We start from the raw sequence: 19,054 nt of genomic DNA on the forward strand, positions 1-19,054 counted from the left end.
GAGCAAGTAAAATTGTTCATAGTCTACAGAAAAACCCAGTGCCATCGAGTCGATTGCGACTCATAGCAACCCTTTAGGACAGAGTAGAACTGTCCCATATAGTCTACAGTGTAAAATCAAAATACACACAGAAAAAGTTCTGATGACAGAGCAAAACCCGTGGTGTTCACACCTGCTTCAGGCCAGCTCTGAAGGAATCATTTTGTAAGAAAGCTGGTCTTGGTATGCCATGGCTAAGCCTAAAGTCAGAATGCCATAATAACTTCCTCCCATCTCTCCCTCAATGGTCATGGCTCAAAAGAGAATGGGAGAGAAGCTAAGAACAAAGCAACTTATTTGTCCACAGCCTCTAGCTTCCCAAAAGGCACTCATTAAGGTGAGTAATTTGTTTTCATGGAATTCTCATCATTGCATAACTGTTCAATGGTGGGATGCTGAGAAAGGGCCAGACTTATAATACTTTGACGTCTTTATTTTCTAATACATATTTATATGCAAACACATTTTTAAATATGTGTCCATAAGACATATTTTTCCTCATTATTGTAGAGCAAATAAAGATAATTAAGTAAAGTTTGGAAATACCCAAGGAGGAATTAGGGGTTGAAATTTGTGACCTCTCAAATTTATCATTTTAGTCAACAAGAGGCACAGTTACGTGCTCTTTTACTGGATGTCATTCCAGAGGGGTGAGTAGGTATCACATGCCTTCTTTGCTGAGTGACTGGAAAAGGACAGGCAACACCTGGAAGTGAAACAGGAAGTAAACATTGTCCACCCTTTGAGCCTAAGAGCAAAGATATCAGTTCATCAGGACAAACAGGCCTCCTGAGTCTAGGCTTCAGCACTGGCCAAGTATTTTTCTTAAATTCCTCACTTCACCTTTTTGATAATCGTATAACTGAGTTGCATGCGTTCCAGCATATTACCTGTGTGATGCAACCTCATTTTCAGTAGTGATCTGTTTGATAACAGGGAAATTGTGGGCAATGTAAAATATGAATTATAATAATCTTTCTGTATTTAAGGTACCCATACTTTGAAATGGTTTGTATACTTAAAAGCTTATTGAAATATACTTATAATTCAAATTGGCTCTCATTTTATTAAAAATGATTCCGAGGAAGCCTTAGGTAAAAATTAAAAAGTTGTAATAAACATTTAGGCGTACTAGTTTAACTTAACTATTTTCCCTCTTTACTGTTTTTAATATATTTGAATTCTTGATTTTTCATAGTAAATCAACATCGTAATATAATATGTAGTGCCTGTGTGTGAGATTAAGTCATCTTTAATTTTTTCTGGATTAAAACAGGTTGTTAATTAATGAATTAAAATATTATTGACTGTGTTGGAAAAATTAATTTGAATGATCTTAAAGAAGTACATTATCCCAAATAAAAGCATCTCTAGTTGTAAAAATGGCTTGGGAGCAGCACAAGGCTGACTCCCATGAGGCGGAGGCCTCACAAGCCTCCTCTGTCCTCCATCTCTGCTAAGTCTGACACCAACCCTCCCTCACACAGCACACTCTACTTCTCTGCTGGGTTCAATAATTCATTATAGTGGTCACACAAAACTCAAAGACCATACTCACAATTATGAGGTTTATTATAAGGAAAGTAACAGTTACAATTCAGGCTCAAGAACAGTCAAGACACAGTTCTTTCATCAGGACAGCCTCTCCCCAGCTGTGCTCGCAGGCATGCCTCTCACTGGCCCTCCTTTACTCTTTGCCCAAAGGCACTCAGCTTTCTCTCTCCGTGGGCAGGGAAGCCAATGTGCCATCACCTGCTGCCAAGTCTCTGCTGCTGGGCCTCTCCTGCTGGGGTCTCCTTCCTTGGTGGTGGTGGGCTCCTCCAGTCTGCTCTGGAATTGACTCTTTTTTTAGGGCAAAACCGACCAGTCCCCTTGGTGGCCAACAATTAACCTATCACACAATCCCACCCAATCACCTGGGTGGGAGTTACAAAACCATGGCTAGAAAGGCCAAACGAAAGTAATAAATTGGTAATCAATTGCACCACACTAATCAATTAAAAAAATAAATGCCTATTGAACATAGACTACTGAGCTAGGATATATGGAGAAGACAAATGATACCTAACTCACAGTTGTTGATCAAATGACTTAATACATGCAAAGCACTTAAAAAAAAAAAAAAACTTAATGTTTCATTGTAGTTATTGATACAAAATTTATTTAGACAGGGTTGGTCCCTTCATCGAGCCTATAGAATAAAGGAACATAGAGACAAGTAACAGGTAACTGTTAGAGAGAATGCAGTGTGCTGTATTGGAATGAAAATGCTATGAAAGTGCAGAGCAAACTGTGGGTAATTGCAGTGGAGGGATTGGGGTAAGATTTCTCAAAGGAGATAGCATTTGAACTCAGCCCTCAAGGATGGGCGTGATTTACATTTAAGGAGATAAGTGAATTCCAAGCTAAGCCTGCATTTTGAGAAAAGGCACAAATATAAAGGTATGTGACATGTTTGGGGCTGGTTGAATTTTCCAATATAACTGAATTAAAAAAAAAAAAAAAACCTGTTGCCGTTAGTTGATTCCGACTCAGGGACCATATAGGACAGAGTAGAACTAACTGCCCCATAGAGTTTCAGAGGAGCACCTGTGGAGTCAAACTGCTGACCTTTTGGTTAGTAGCTATAGCACTTAACCACTACGCCACCAGGGTTTCCATATAATACAGAACTAGAAAAGCTAATTAGAGGAGCACTTTTCTTTAATTCCATACTAAGGAGTTTGGATTCTTTTTCTCCACGCAATGTGGAGCCATCCTATAAATTTTGTAATAGATTTTCAGCTGTGTTTTAGAAGGATCACTCTGGCAGGAGAATGAAGGAGTAGGAAATTAGAGGATACAAGACCAGCTACGATAGGATTGCCAAATTTAGCAACGACAACAAAAAATTACAACCTAGTTAAATTTGAACTTCAAAATGAATATCTTTTTAGTGTAAGAATGTTCCGTGCAGTGTATTGTATCTGGCAACGCTAAGTTAGGAAGGAGGCTTTTGCCAGGTGAGAAAGGAGGAGGGGCTGAATTAAGGCAGTGATGGTGGTAAAGTAAAAGGGGGGACAGAGATGCTGTAACTGAAGAGATGGAATCAGTGATGTTCACACCTGATTGACTGTGGAGATTATGATAGGAGTATTGGAGAAGGTGTAGCTTTCCATCCTTGGTGACTGGCAGAATGGTGCCATTTTCTCATAAAAGAAATATATATTTAAAAACAAAGTAAGTATGAAACAAAAGATTTTGACATTAAAAATGCTGAGGTGGAGGTTATAGAAGGGTGACCGTATGAAGGTAGAAATTCTGTTTAGGTCTTGAATCAGATTTGAAATTTATCAGTATACGGGTGATAATTAGAGTCAGTGGCATTGCCGTGTGCTCCCAAGCAGAGGATAGACTAAGCCAAGGGGCATGAAAAATGCTTAGGAAGAGCTCTCATCTAGGTGTAGGCAGAGGGAAAGGAAGCAGGTAAAGAAGAATGAGAAAGGACAGAAAGAGAGGTGGAAGGAAGGTGGCGTTCACCATTAAAAGAGGGAAGGAGGAGAGAAGCTCAGGAGTGGGATTGGCGGTGCAGGGAACGTCACAGAAAGAGAACTCAACCAGGATCAGGGCTGAGAGGCCACTGGTGGTTTTTGAGAGAGTGCTCCCAATGGTGTGACACTTGGGAAGCCAAAGTACATGGAGTTAAATGAAATAAAGACATGATGTCATTGAAAGAGGACTGCTCCTTCAAAAAACAGAGTCCAGGGAAGGTATTTTATAGAATAGGATAGAATAGGCCAAGACTGGACAGGATAGGATAGGACTCTAGAGAAAAGACTTGAACAATTTTATTAGTTGATGGAAAAGCAAGCAATTTGAGAAGAGATTTAAGATGTAGTAGTTTTTAAGTAACCCCTCAGTCAATACTCTGGATTAGGAAAAGGTGTGACTGATTGTTAATCTAGACCAGGTCACACTTGCTCCCTCTCAGACCCTGCCTATTCATCCCTTGTCCATCCCTGGTTTCATTCCTTGATTCATATCCCTCTGCTGTGACTACCATTTCTGAAAAACTTGCTCAACTTGCAAAGTTCAGCTCAAGTTCTATTTCTTTTCTTCATGCATTCATTCATTCAGTAATACTCATTGAGGACCAGTATTTAGTACTGTTCTTGGTGCCAGGTTGCAGTGTACAAGACAGAAATGGATGTGACATGTTCTTACAACCTAACATATGTCCATCATTTGTTCATTCATTCATTTAATATTCCTGCAACAAATATTGACTATCTTCTGTGCACTCATTTCTTTTAGTCGCACATGCATCTCTTCTCTGAAAATTTACTGCAATTATGGCAGCACAATAGTTTAGTGCTAATTATCATTCTTCGTGTCTGCTGGTCTTGTTTTCCTTGCTGAATCATGAATTTGTTGAGATCAAGGCTTATTTTCCCTTCTATTCTAATGCTCACATAGTCAATCTTTAAACAAAATCACTTTCCTGCAATAGTCAAAAACCAAACCCGTTGCTGTTGAGTCAATTCCAACTCATAGCGACCCTATAGGACAGAGTAGAACTGCCCCAAAGGGTTTCTAAGGAGCACCTGGTTTATTCAACTTGCCAACCTTTTGGTTAGCAGGCGTAGCTCTTAAGCACTACACCACCAGATATCTTAAAACTACTTAAAACGATATTAAAAATGTTGTAAAACTGACCATCCATCTAGTTTCTATTGAAATCTCTCTATACCTTAATTACTCTACAAGATACTCCCTGAGTCGAGTCATCCCTTTCCACAATGCTTCAAAAAGTGTAAAAAAGAATCCATATCTTTCTGTAGGTGCTGCTGTCACTGAAACTTCACAGAGCTGATAAATCGCCCCCAGAGGGACCCTTCAGATAAAGCCTGTCGTCATTTTAAATGCTTGGCTCCTTTTGGACTTTCTTCTTCTGTCATTCTGGGTGGGTGAGGGTCCCAGGTGTGTTCAGTCCTCTCTGAAAAGCAGGTGCAATTCATGAACTGCCTTTAAGGCTGCAGGGAGGACTTACAGGAAACAAATTAATGAAATTAGAGAGAAGTGATAGTTCAGTTTATGTGTGTGTGGGTATAGTGCTCTAAACCATCACTACATGTGACCTTTCACATTTTTTGTTATTTTTTGGTAAGTCTTAAATATGTGCTCAATGTTCAATAAAACATTACATTTTCAGGAAGTAAATTTAGTTTTCATGTGGATCCTTTACCCACTATTTATTTAGAATGGCATTATTAGCTATAGTTATTATAATACTGAAAGCTGTAATAAAATGCCCTAAAATATAACCTCAAATGTCAAAATTTAAGCTTTCCTCTACAGTTTGGGCCCTTTGAACAATGAACATCTATTGGGATGAATTCTACATTATTTCTAGATCTAATTTCTCAATTCACAGTCCAGATGTTCAAATATGTAAGCATTTATTATATGCCAAGTTACATGTGTCTAACATATGTAACATGCCAGATTTCAATGTTTTATGAATACCACTATCTAAGACTTAACTACTGAGGTCTCGTAAAAGTTTGAAGTAAAATATAACAAGGTTGAATACAAGCTTTACCACTTATTTTAGGATTGTGTAACCTGTAAGTTTTGGAACTTAACTCTCTTGGCTTCAGTTTTATCATCAGCAAAGTGGACATATTAAAACATACCTGAAAATGTTGCTGTGATTGAAATGAAATAATACTTGTACTTCATTTTATACAGTGCATGGCAAGTACTCAATAAATAGTAGATATTATTACTCTTAACATTATTAATACTCCAAGAATCTGGCCAAAAAGAAATCCTGGTCCAGACCGTGCCAACCACCACCACTTACAACACCAATCCTTTACCAAACTGGAAAACCACAAATTTCCTTGATAATGAACTATAGTTATTAGCTAGATTTTCTCATAAGTGACTTGAATATAAAATCAACTCTGTCCTGAACTGGAATATTCCATATACTTCCAAAGACATTTCAACCAAATGTGGAAGTTACTTTCTCACAGCTTCACTCTGTGACTTAACTGCTATTTCATAAATCCACTGATCTTTCCAAGGAACACACCAATGGAGGGAGGATGTCTGCTGAACCCCCTCCTTCTGTGGCTCAGCTAGATGCTCTAGGAACAGGCTCACTCCCAGAACCCTCCAGTCCTCTCAAAAATTTCCTTAAATGAGCTTAAGTTTTCAAGTCAGACACACTGATTTCTATGCCATCAAGCCAACTTCTTGGATTGCTTCCAACTGATATATGCTCAGATGTGCCAAATAGTTTTAGAATTAACATAGAATTTAATTAAGAATATTTGTACAATGTAATTCCAATAGTATACTTCCAAAGCGAAATATAAATCATTTGTTATTTACATTATTAAATTAGATAGCTGAACACTGTTGCATTTAGGAGGATGAAATAAGGATGTCATGTAAAGAGGTACCCAATCAGGATGGGCCTCACTGGCAGTCTTAATGGGGTCACTACAGTCAACTGTGCAGGTTTATAGATTCAGAAAACCAGTTTTCTTAATGACCCCAGAAGTGACATCTTCAAGACTGGTTCATACTATCAAAACGCAGAGTAGGCTTATGGAAAAATCAGAATTCTCATTTATTAATGGGCCATGAAAATTTTAACTGCTAAACACAGAGGAATAAGTAGTGTTTTGGGTGATCAGAACAAATATATCTATCACTCAGTCATTTTAATGGCAGAGATTCCAGAACTAAGATCACCTGATGCATCTTGCTTCACCACAGGACATGTCTTACCAAATGAATTCCCAATTCTTTGCCTTGGTCACTAAGAACACCCACGTTCCTGCCAAGCGAGTGACAGTGTATAGACAGCCTGTCAAAGTCTTGCTCTCTGACCTCCCTCTTCTTTGACTAACATACCTTCTTTATTACGATCTTTTTGATACTTATTAGGTTCTGGCTTTCTTACTTCTCATCACATATCAGCAATTTCTCCCCAAAATTATGACCCAATCTCCAAGGTTGAGTTTAAGCCAGATGTTTACATCAATTGACACTTTCTTGGGTTATTTACATGGATGATGAGCCTCAACGATTATTTATTTTACTAGTTTAACTAGTAAAGGATAAGGTGGGTAGAGAGAGATTTGTAGGTAGATACAAATCTCTCTCTACCCACCTTATCCTTTACTAGTTAAACTAGTAAAATAAATAACTGTTGGAAAAAATTTTTTTTTTTTTTTTTTTTTTATGTAACCATTTAAAATCTAGGTTGAGTAAAGAGTTGACAGAAACCAGCAATGGCAGGAATTATTGCCTAAATACGGTAGTGAAAAGAATACAGGTCCAACAGTTAAAAGACATAACATCTACTCCTGGCTCTTCCACCATTAGTTAAATGATCTTCAGTTTCAGATACTTGTTCTGTTCCTCATTTTCATCATGAGGATGATCTTAACTGCCTTTCAGCTCGAGAGTTTTATCATTTCGTAAGACTGTAAAGTAGAATGATAGGGAATAAATTACTCTGTTATCCTTCCAACAATCAAGTGAAGGACCAAATGTAAAAATGAAACATGTAAAAATGTAAAATGAACTGCATTTAAAATACAAATAAGTAATATGTGCTAAAACATTAACATAGCTTGAATAATAAGAGCCCTAGAAATCTTTGATGCAGTGAGTCACCAAACACACTTAAAAAAAAAAAAAAACAGTAGGTTCTGAGCTTTAGCTATACAGACCTCAAATAAAAGGAAATAATGGTTTATTACAAATACAGAACACACGTTTTTAATGTAGGTTAAAATATGGAGGAAACCCTGGTGGCGTAGTGGTTAAGTGCTATGGCTGCTAACCAAAGGGTCAGCAGTTCAAATCCGCCAGGCACTTCTTGGAAACTCTATGGGGCAGTTCTACTCTGTCCTATAGGGTCTCTATGAGATGGAATCGACTCGATGGCACTGGGTTTGGTTTGGTTTTAGTTTAAAATGTGGATATGCAGTGGCTGTTGATGGCAGACTATTATTTGAGTCATCTCATTAAGGAAATAATTACTTTGGCCCTCACATATGTCAAATATTTGATCTTAAGCATGATCTGTCTAAACCATCTTCATAAAATGATTGTCTTGAATCTGACTACCATTTTTTAGGGTCATTCTTAAGCATTATCTGGGTGCTATAATTATTTTTTATTCTGAAATTTAATCCTATATTTGACATGATTATGGATGCAATTTAGTACTAAGAATTTAACATTTTTATTTTATGCAGGAGGAATTTGTGACCCTGGAGACTCTCATGAAAATGATATTATCCTGTACGCAAAGATTGAGGGGAAAAAAGAGCACATCGCACTGGATTCGCTTTCCTTTTCCTCGTATAAGGTATACATGTCAATCTGTGTGCCACGTGGCCTCACCCCAGACCTCCCTGGGACAAGCCAGGGTCATAACTATGAAGAACACCCCAGATGCAGAGGGTGAAATGACTTCTGACAGCATCAGGAAGTTGCCAGTGTTTTGAAAAAGTACCATGGACATTTTGACATTCACTGATACAAATAGAAAAGTGATGTTTTCTCAGAAGAATGAATTACAGTCCATCAGAAACAAGGAGGAGCCCAGTCCCCTGACTGAGAGTTATTCTCATCCCAAGAAAGCCCAGAAAGTGGCTCTAATTATGCAGCCTCACAGGCGTGCTATCAGGCATAGCGTATTTATTCCATATTTGGGATTTCCTAGGCAGAATATATTGTGGAAATATAGATTAATACTACCTTTGCTTCTTTCTTTGCTAATTAGTCACTGAGGTTGACCATCTTCCTTTGCCCTTTGTATTTAGGACAGATGATGACTCTGGCTGTTTGCAGACATTTTCAAAATTGCGTGAGATGCTTGTCATCAGGTGTAAAATTATTTTTTCTAATAGGTTTATTTGTGCTGTGACTATATCCACACAATCATTATTAATTAGCAATCTCGCCACACTGATGACACCCTGGGTACTTTAAAAAGCTTGACCACTGCCAACATCTAGCATCTTATTGTTTTAAATTAGGGAAATGAGAGATAAACATCAGATTGGAATAGGAAACAACCAGAGAAAGTATCAAGCACACTCCGTATGGTAGGGTAACCCAAGTTATTACCATTTGGGATTTTGTAATGGCCTTGTTTTCCATTACTGACTAGGTGGGTTATGCCTGTTCTGGTCATCTGTATGCCTCAGACCAAATCGTTTATGTGTGTTACTATTCACTAACTTGTTGACTTTGACTGTCGTTGCTTGAAGCCCAATTTTCAGAATACCTAGTTTGGAAAATCCTTAGTACTCTACAAATCCACATTAAAAGAGGATTGACAATAGGGTGTAAATGTCAAGTTGTCTTTGTGTTGTGCTAAGGTATGCTCTGAAACTTTTTTTTTTTTAAGATATCCACTGGTCTATCCTCAGACAGACAGAGCCTAATGACTCACACACAGAGAGCACCACCAATCCTGAGGACAGCATCTTCTACATGTAATAACAAGGGCATTGCCTGGTGGTTAATAAACGGAAGTTGCATATGTAATGATTGCTGGATAGAATCTAGGAGAATTCACAGACTCTCATTGGGAAGATTATGAAGGACTATGGTTTCCTTTGTTTTGAAGGTTCCAACTTTGGTTTCTGTGGTCATCAATCCTGAACTTCAGACTCCCGCTACCAAATTTTGTCTCAGGCAGAAGAACCATCAAGGACATAATAGGAATGTCTGGGCTGTAGACTTTTTTCACATCTTACCTGTTCTCCCAACTACAATGTCTCACATGATACAGTTTTCCATTAATCTAGGATGTGGAACGCATCAACCTGGTAACAGGTAGGAAGTCCTATTTGGTGAGTGTTCTGAGCTAATTAAAAATGAGCGTATATACTTGGCTATTATAAACTGGAGGCAGCTTCTCAGTGGGTTTTTAGCTGCATTTTTAATAAAATATTTATTAATGCAATGCACACACTTTCCAAAAAAAGTAGTATTCTTCAATTAACGCATGGGATTTGATTGGATAGATTTGAAGTGGCAATGGCTTCATTTTAATAGCTTGGCCTTAGCTATCTGAGGCATTCGCATGTGCTGTGGCAGCCATCCACTGGGCAGATTGCTGAGAGAGAAGGAAAAAAAAACTGAAAAAAAGATTGGCCTCATGTCAGTTAAACCAAAAAAGCCAAACCCAGTGCCATCGAGTCAGTTATGTGACCCCATAATAACATGTCAGTTAGTGACCCCATAATAACAGGTATGGAAATCAATTAGCACTTCAAGAGCTAGGGCTTCTCAATTTCACTTGCTGAAGTGTTGCTCCTGTCCTTTCTGGCTAAGAATGTTATCGGTCTCACTTCATAGGATGAAGTGACAGTGCGAGACATGCTAATTGCCTTGCCATTTATCAAATTCAAGGGCACCACCTCAAAGTTACCATTTGTTGCCTTTAAGGCAGTTTGTTTTTATAGCAGTGATTTAACTGCTTGCCCTTCGAAGGCTGGTCAGACGTCAGTGAAGGGGAAAACAATCATTCAGGAAACAGCACCTTAAAATTTTTCACACCAGTTCTACAGATGTTTACGGTACTTATCCAGAGATGAATAACATCATTTTATTTGTTATCTTTGCTCCTTTTTTGCTGTGATCTGATGTTATCAGTGTCAGCTTGGAGTTTTCTACCAACCATGGGCGCTCCTGGTCCCTCATCCACACTGAGTGTTTACCTGAGATCTGTGCCGGCCCCCACCTCCCGCACAGCACTGTCTATTCCTCTGAAAACTACAGCGGGTGAGTAAATCATCTTTGGGATATCAAAAGACTTAAATCCATGCTGCAGGCTGGAAATCAGTGAATAAGCCCAAGACTAGCATTTTTGGCATAATAGGTAAGGAACCTGCCCTTTTTTTCAGCTGATTTAGGAGTGATCTTGTTTTTTTGTTTGTTTTTTACTTAAAAAAAAAAAAAAAAAGACAATGCCTTTGATACATCTGATTAAAAAAAACCCAAAATGATACATCTGATGCAACATCATAATTTGTAGGTTCATTCATTTCCTCTTCATGGACTTGGCTCTTACGTTTTAAATTAAATGAAAAAGCATCTTAGTGGCTTAAGGTTCTATATAGTAGTCTTGCAGTTATTGCCAAAAGGTTTATTTCCAGAATACGTGCTTTTGGAGAGATGCAGCATTGAAAAGAAGAAACTCAAGACTTGGAAAGGGACCTGGTTTCAAATCCTGACTCTGCCATGTCATACCTGAGTAATGGCATTTATACTCTCTTAACTTTCAGTTTCTTTCCACATAAAGGGCAATGACATATCCCTTTTGCCGATGTTATGACAGTTAAAGATGATTATGTAAAGCTCTTGACACTTTACAGAATCATCACTAGATAAATGGCAGAAATCTTGCCAAGGGTGGCAAAATTAAATTGGGGATTCTTTTCTTCCTTAGCCTCTCTTTAAATGTGCATAGGACTCTTGTTGTTGTTGTGTGCCATAGAGTTGATTCTGACTTGTAGTGACCACACAGGACAGAGTAAAACTGCCCCACAGGGTTTTCTAGGTAATCTTTATGGAAGCAGATTGCCAGGTCTTTTCTCCCTCAGAACCTCTGGGTGGCTTTGAACCACCTTTGGTTAGAAGCCAAGCGTTAAACCATTGCACCACCAGGGTTCCTTATACATAGGACTAGGAGGCAGCAAAAAATAAAAAGTTATGGATGACACGTGACACTACTCAGTCCAACCTTTGATGTACAGGTACCCCTCCTCCACTGCATAGATGCTTACCATAGAATAACATCTAAGGTCTGACTATTGATGTAAAATTTTCTAAAACCAAAATATATATCACTTTCTATTAAGAACAAATTGATTACTCTAATGTGAAATGAGTGTTTTTAAAAGTTATTTGTCTGTTTTAAAACTATAAACAAGCAAACAAAAAAAACCAAAGGTGAATTTAAAGAGTCTATTAACAAAATCCAGTGTTATTCTAAGGATACGGAAACTAGACCATCACAAGCCTGTAAAATAGATTCAAACAACATGGGAATAGTGGTGAAGATGGTTTTGTGCTAAATTTCTTGCAGGTGGAACCGAATAACGATTCCCCTTCCTAACGCAGCGCTAACCCGGGACACCAGGATTCGTTGGAGACAAACGGGACCAATCCTTGGAAACATGTGGGCAATTGATAATGGTTAGTGTTTATGCCTGTCATAATCACATGCCATTCATGTAGAGCCTTCCTGTCCTTTTGTTCATCAGCACAGACTTAATCACATCTCTGAGTCATGGTCTTGCAGTTCATTAAACACCCTTTCTTCCTTTTCTCCTTTGCATTCTAGTCGAAGCCCAGGGATGCACAATCAGAAAAAAGTCAGTGGAGTCAGCGATATTAGATGCTAGAATGTTACAACATGCATAATTTAAAAATGCATAAAACTCCGAAACCCAAATTCAGAGTCTTGATGACAAGGGATATCCTAACATTTCCTTTGAATGTTTCACACAAAATTAACATAAATACTTACCATACTGCATGTATTAAAATAAGACTCATTCTTCTCTAAGTAACTACCACAACATCTGGAATGCTTATCTTTTAGATGCAGACACCACACATAAGGGAAACATCATCTCCAAAATGCTAGTGAAACTTCTACCTCCTTTTCAGAAGTAGCATAGACGGAAAACTTGAATATGCGTAAAAATCTTCTTTGTTATCTTTAATTTTTAAGTAAATCGTTGATCATTTTTTATTCTTTTGCATCATTTTAAAGCTGATATCACTTTTGGCAAGTGCACAATTCGAGAAGATATTTTAAGTTATTGGGTTGTGTGGCTGTAAATTTCTTATATTTGTTATTAATAGCCAGGCTCCCTGATTTTTATAATTATAATTAAAGGTAGACTCATGACCATGACCGTGACCTGTGACCTGTTGCTGTCAAGTCAATTCCGACTCATAGCAACCTATAGGACAGAGTAGAACTGCCCCATGGAGTTTCCAAGGAGCATCTGGCGGATTCGAACTGCCAACCTTTTGGTTAGCAGCTGTAGTACTTAACTGCTATGCCACCAGGGTTTCCGGTAGGCTCATAGATTCTCTATTTTCAGAAAGGATATAAATTTGATTGAAGTGTTATACCACAGAAAGAAGAAAGGAAGAGAGGGAAGAAGGGACAAAAATGTCAATATTTAAGCAAATGTAGCTACTAATTTGCGGTCTAGTTTATAAACTGGGAAAATCTACACCATTGTTTAATGCTGATTTTCCCTGTTATAATAATCTTTTTGTTTTGTTGAATAATTTAGACATTGAGACACAACTAATTACATAAATTTTTGAAAACAGGAATAACTTCAGGCAAAATAATTTGCTGATGAGCCAATATGAATTCTTTAAACAATCTCTGTATTCAGAGAAGACCAATTAAAATAACCAGACTTCAAAGACCACATGATTTATATGAACATGGACATAGTGTATTTGCAAAACATCTAATGATGAATTTGTTAAAATGGAGTGTCTCCCTTGGTAGAACATTTTGTGTTACATTCTAATTACTGTTAATTAGCTCTAGGAAATAAGTGTGTGCCTCTGGGTAGTGGTATGATAGGTGACTTTTTTCTTTTCTCATATAAGGTCCTATAATGAACCTATATTAATTTTATAATCAGAAAAGAAGTTTAAAAACCAATAATGAAGTGAAGTGTAATGAAGAAATTGAGTGGAGTGAAGCACATGTAAGCTAGGAGAACTAAATTCCTAAATAAGGCTATTACACATGTGTTTGCTATCTCTGAGTCCCCATTATCATGCTTTGAGTAGAATGAATATAGGTAAAGATATATAGGATGAGGGCAGCTAGCAGTATGAATTGAATGCAAAACTTGGACCAGGAACTCCTCAATTCTATAAGCGTCCTAAGCAAGGCTTTCACAACCACAGGACCTACTCTGGCTTCTTCATAAGGCAAGAAGAGGACACACACTTCTTCCTGAGAGAAATGTGTACTAACTTCCCAGGAAACAACCCGGAAATCTCTCTCATTTCCCCATGGACTTCCCAAGTTCTCATAATTCTGTTAGGCATGCTCTTTCCTTCATGGTGAGGTCAGCTCCTCCTCGTGGGTAAGGAAAGCACTTTGGAAATTATCCTGGAACTCTTAGCAGATGAAAAATGCTAGATCAGGGTATGTTAATTGTCACTCCCCCCCCCCCAAATTGATTACATTAATGATAATAATGAAGAACACTAATCTTTTCTTTCCACTCCCTTAGGAAAATGGAGCCTGTAAACTAACTCATACTGTGAACTGTAACGACTGAATCATCAGGGGGTGGGAGGATGACAAAATTTTCAGTTGCAATGTTTTCCATTGACTTGGAAAGTCTTACGTTACTGTTGAAACATTTTATGATGGAGGCTTTTTGAACTATGACCTAGGTACACTACAGGGCAGCAGCCAGTGACCCTGCAGAATGCAATAGGCTGCTTGTAGGACCTAGAGCACCTCATGTGGCCATAAAATTATGTGTTGGGGAAACAATCCATACACTTTTCCAGGCTAAAGAAGAATGGAGCCCCTTTCTGATTCCTCAGCACTTGGTGCACAGTGGAGCCCATCAGAGCAGATATGGAGGGAGGGTGGTGAAGGATTCTTAACCACTGTATGGTGATGGTGATCATAACCATATGGTGCCATGCACCATACAAACATGAAACATTTCATTTGTTCCCTCCGCCAAGGAATAGTATTTTCCCACTTTAAAGAATAGGAATGCTGAGACTTAGACAGGATAATTTATCCAAAGTTTCCCAGATGAAGCCAGGATTCAAATCCAGAATTATTGGATCTCTAAAACCAATACCTTTAACCACTCAGCCTACTGTCTAATCTCTTTCTAAACCAGCAGTTTCCTTCACCTAGCCGATTTTCCTTTGGCTTCCCTTGCTGCACATTTGAATTGCTACATTTGTTAATTATTTCCAGGGAATAAGTATTTGCAGGAGTTTTTAGATCACAGGAAAGTTTTTTTTTTTTTAAATAGTTTAACTATTTTATGATGATTACAAGACAGAAGAAAATTATAACGGATGATAAATTTTTTATGCCTGAAATTGAATACATGAGGTCTTAATAATCATTACATCTCTAATTGCTCATTGTTTTGTTCCACTTTTATACTATATGATGCGTTTATTATTCAGAGTTTCAAAATCTTTAAATGTATTTGAACCCGAGAATCTCAGAACCTACTGACTATGCAACAGTCAAGAGCTCTTTTCTCAGCATTCCAAAGATTAGAATTTTGGTTTGTAACCCCAAATTATCAGTCAAGCCAGCATTTAGGATCTGTATGATGGAAAAGACTTTATGCTTAGCAACAGATTTTTCACTTCCCATTTCCAGGAAAGATGCGTTAATATTTAGAAATGTATGTGCTGATCATCTGCAATTAGTTACAGGTTTTGCCCATTTAATAATGGAAATTATAGTTATAACCTCTCCATTATATGACATATCAAATTGTTCCATTGTAAATTCTTTATTTCTTTACAAAGAATGTGAACTTCGTAGAGCATCCAAGACTGAACCACTAAAAATCTGCCTGAAATAATTTCAGCAAAAGAAAGAGGCTCTGTTAAGGAATCCAAATCATATGTCCCTACCTTCTTTGCCATGAAACATCTTAAAATCTTGAAAGAATTTTTTGTGTAAGTTAAAGCAGTTCCAGCAGATTTGTAACTAAGAGATTACCTGGTCACACAGCACTCCACATGTCACCCTGAATTGCTGTGCACAGTGTGTCCCAGGGATCATGTCTTACGTGCAACGGGCCGTGTTTCATGAATATTGCTTCACATGCTGTTGGTGTTGGTGGTTTTTCCAGGTGTGTTACCATTGTTTACATGATCTCTTTTGCTCTGCAGTGTATATTGGCCCATCTTGCCTCAAATTCTGCTCTGGCCGAGGACAGTGCACTCGACATGGTTGCAAGTAAGCATTTAATATTTATGCTTCTCTTTTTTGATGTGTACTTTATACGGTGAAGCCACAAGTCCTTTTAATTTGTCTTAATTTCCTTTTTAGGCTTTTTAGGCCTTGTTGTGATCAAAAATAGGATATGCCAAATGGAATTTAAGCATAATAGAATAATAAAATGTGTTTTATAAGTGGAAGTTAAGTAACTTTTCTAGGAGGCTAGGAGGCTAAAATGCAAACCAATTTTACCTGTCATTCTTTTGAATCCCTCGTAGCTTGATGACTGCCTCTTCTGGCTTTCGTTACATTCTTCAATATGCTGTCTTTCTATAAATTTGTTTTAGTATTCATGAGTCATATTTTAATTTCTAACATGCTTTGTAAATGCATTATAAAAATCAGTAATGACCCACAAAATCAAGGCTAAAGGAAACTAGAGTAGGTTAAATTTAACAGATATACTAAGAAAATTAATCATCTTTAAATATAGCTTTTCAATCTTTTGAATATCATTTCAGTCTTCCAAATGATGTATATAGTATTTTACAAATCAATGATATTGAATATGAAATCTGAAATTATACACTAACAGTTTAATATCTAGTCACTACTTGGGAATTTTTGTTATGTTTATGCCAAGAATGGATATTCACATTTATTATTTTTCATATTAATATTTAATTTTAAAATATCCTAAGAATTCCTGTAGCTACAGATACTCTTAGTATATACAGATCAAGTTTCAACAAATGGATCATCTAGTCTACCTCTTCTTGTCCTTCGAGCCGAAATATTAATTAATTAATTATTTAACTGATTAATTAATGGGGAATTTATAGAAAAGCATTTAAACTGATCATTTGGAAATTACATGTATGAAGCAAGACACTTTTCGACACTGAGATTAGACGATCAGGTTAATTTTTAAGCTGTATTTCAATGAATTTAATTACCAAAGAGACAATGGAAATGTTTTTTAAAGCATGTGAAGAGTTGAAAAGTTCCTATTCATACAAAACTGAATATGCATCTCTGTTTCACAGAAGAAAGAGTGCTTTTCAATAAAGCTACCAGCCTTCACCCAGAAACACTGACTCAGATCTACGAAACACTGGGCTGGTGTTTCCCTCAAGTTGTTATTCTAATTTATTATCCATATCCAGGCCATCCTCTTGTTTAAAGCATTTCAAATAAAATTAACATAAGGAGGCTAAACATGTCTGCAGTGCCTGAAGTTGTCCTGAAAAGTTTTGAAAGCAAATTATTTTAAAAAATGATGGCTGCTTTTATTAATGAAATACAAAGTCGTATTTTTGAAAGACCTGTCTATAGTTATAATAGTTATCCTTCATACTTCACCTTTTGTGTATAATATTACTGTTAGGTTTTATTGAGGGAACCGTCTGTGTCACCCTTCATAAATGTCAGCAGAAATCCACATGGCATTTGTGTGCCTTTGGGCATCATCCTTTTTTTACACTGTACATTGTCTTAAATAATCATAGCCTTTTCCTCCTTCTGAGGTTTTGCAGAATATTTTTACCAGCTGGAACTTTAGTTTCCTGTCTGTGTCTGATGATGTTTTATGTACTATTCATCGGTTTTGTTCATTTGGGGCTGGGCTAAATGTTTAGCCACTACTTCCTCTTCCAAGATTATGTGCCTTGCTGAGTTTGAGCAAAATTGCACAGAAGGCAAAATCCCTATTCAGCACTATTTACAGTAAAACCTGTGAAAGCCAGAACCTGTGTAAGGCAGAAACCTGTCAAAGAAGGAAAACTCAAATATTTTTCACTAATAAAGAACGATAGAAAGGTGGTAAGACTGCACCCTGTCAAAGGTGGAAAACATTCAAGACTCAGAAAAACAAAGCAGTCCCATTGAATTCTGGCTGTCATGGGTTTCACCGTACTTCCCTTAAGCAGATCTTTGGATTTGGAGCCTCTGCAGCTTTGTGTTTTTTTCCTCCACTTTGCTCCCCTTGCTACTACCATTATTTGCTACCAAGATTCTTCCCTCTCTTAGTCCCTGACACTTTCTTGCCTGTACACAATCCCAAAGCCTGGGTTTCTAAGCTGACCACTCACTAACCTGATAAGCCTACTTCTGTTGGACATGTAAAGAGAAAGGAGAGAGAACATTAGAAACCTTCCGACATGTCTTAGTCATCTAGTGCTGCTATAACAGAAATACTACAGATAGATGGCTTTAACAAAGAGAAATTTATTCTCTCACAGCCTAGCAGGTTACAAGTCCAAATTCAGGGTGTCAGCCCCAGGGGATGGCTTTCTCTCTCTGTCGGCTCTGGAGGAAGATTCCTTATCATCAATCTCCCCCTGGCCAAGGACCTTCTCAGGCACAGGGACCCTAGGTCCAAAGAACGCGCTCTGCCCCTGCTACTGCTTTCTCGGTGATATGAGGTCCCCAACTCTCTGCTTGCTTCCCTTTCCTTGCAGCCCACACCCAGGGAAACTCCCTTTACATTGAATCAGGAATGTGACTAAGGGCTTTAAAATCCCACCCTAATCCTCTTTAATGTAAAATTACTATCACAAAATGGAGAACAACCACATGACACTGGAAATCATGGCCCAGCCAAACTGATACATACATTTTGGGGGGGGGTACATAATTCAATCCATGGCACCCCACAACTACCATCCGTGTATCTTAACAGTGGGGCCAGTTTCCCTAACATACAGTGTGACAATAGTGCTACATTTGGGGTACATCCAAAAAACCAAGCCCATTGCCATCGAGTCAATTCCAGCTCATAGCAACACTATAGTAGGGGACATATTTGGGTTCAGGAGAAGCCCGTGTCATTCCTAAAATCACCAGTGTGTGCTACCCTACTGTTTTACTGCCAAACAAAGGCTGCAAGGGTATTTAACAAAAATGTGAGTGGAATCCTTTTCAGCATTCTATACCAATTGTGTAGCCTTTGATTAAGAATACATTTTGAAAACCACTAGATGGGAACTGCCTCCAGCATGAGTG

At 37.8% G+C, this 19,054-nt stretch overlaps 1 protein-coding gene across 2 annotated transcripts in view; it reads left to right on the forward strand.

Moving 5' to 3' along the window:
• RELN (reelin) overlaps nucleotides 1-19,054 on the forward strand; it is a 526,658-nt gene that overhangs the window by 341,902 nt on the left and 165,702 nt on the right. For both annotated transcript variants that reach the window (XM_049893075.1, XM_049893076.1), the window contains exons 13-17: nucleotides 8,304-8,416; nucleotides 9,686-9,894; nucleotides 10,717-10,845; nucleotides 12,152-12,261; nucleotides 16,003-16,069. In XM_049893075.1, coding sequence (XP_049749032.1) covers nucleotides 8,304-8,416; nucleotides 9,686-9,894; nucleotides 10,717-10,845; nucleotides 12,152-12,261; nucleotides 16,003-16,069 — 628 coding nt within the window. The remainder of the gene's footprint in view (nucleotides 1-8,303; nucleotides 8,417-9,685; nucleotides 9,895-10,716; nucleotides 10,846-12,151; nucleotides 12,262-16,002; nucleotides 16,070-19,054) is intronic.

The sequence above is a fragment of the Elephas maximus genome, chromosome 8, assembly GCF_024166365.1.
Source record: "Elephas maximus indicus isolate mEleMax1 chromosome 8, mEleMax1 primary haplotype, whole genome shotgun sequence".
NCBI lineage: Eukaryota > Metazoa > Chordata > Mammalia > Proboscidea > Elephantidae > Elephas > Elephas maximus.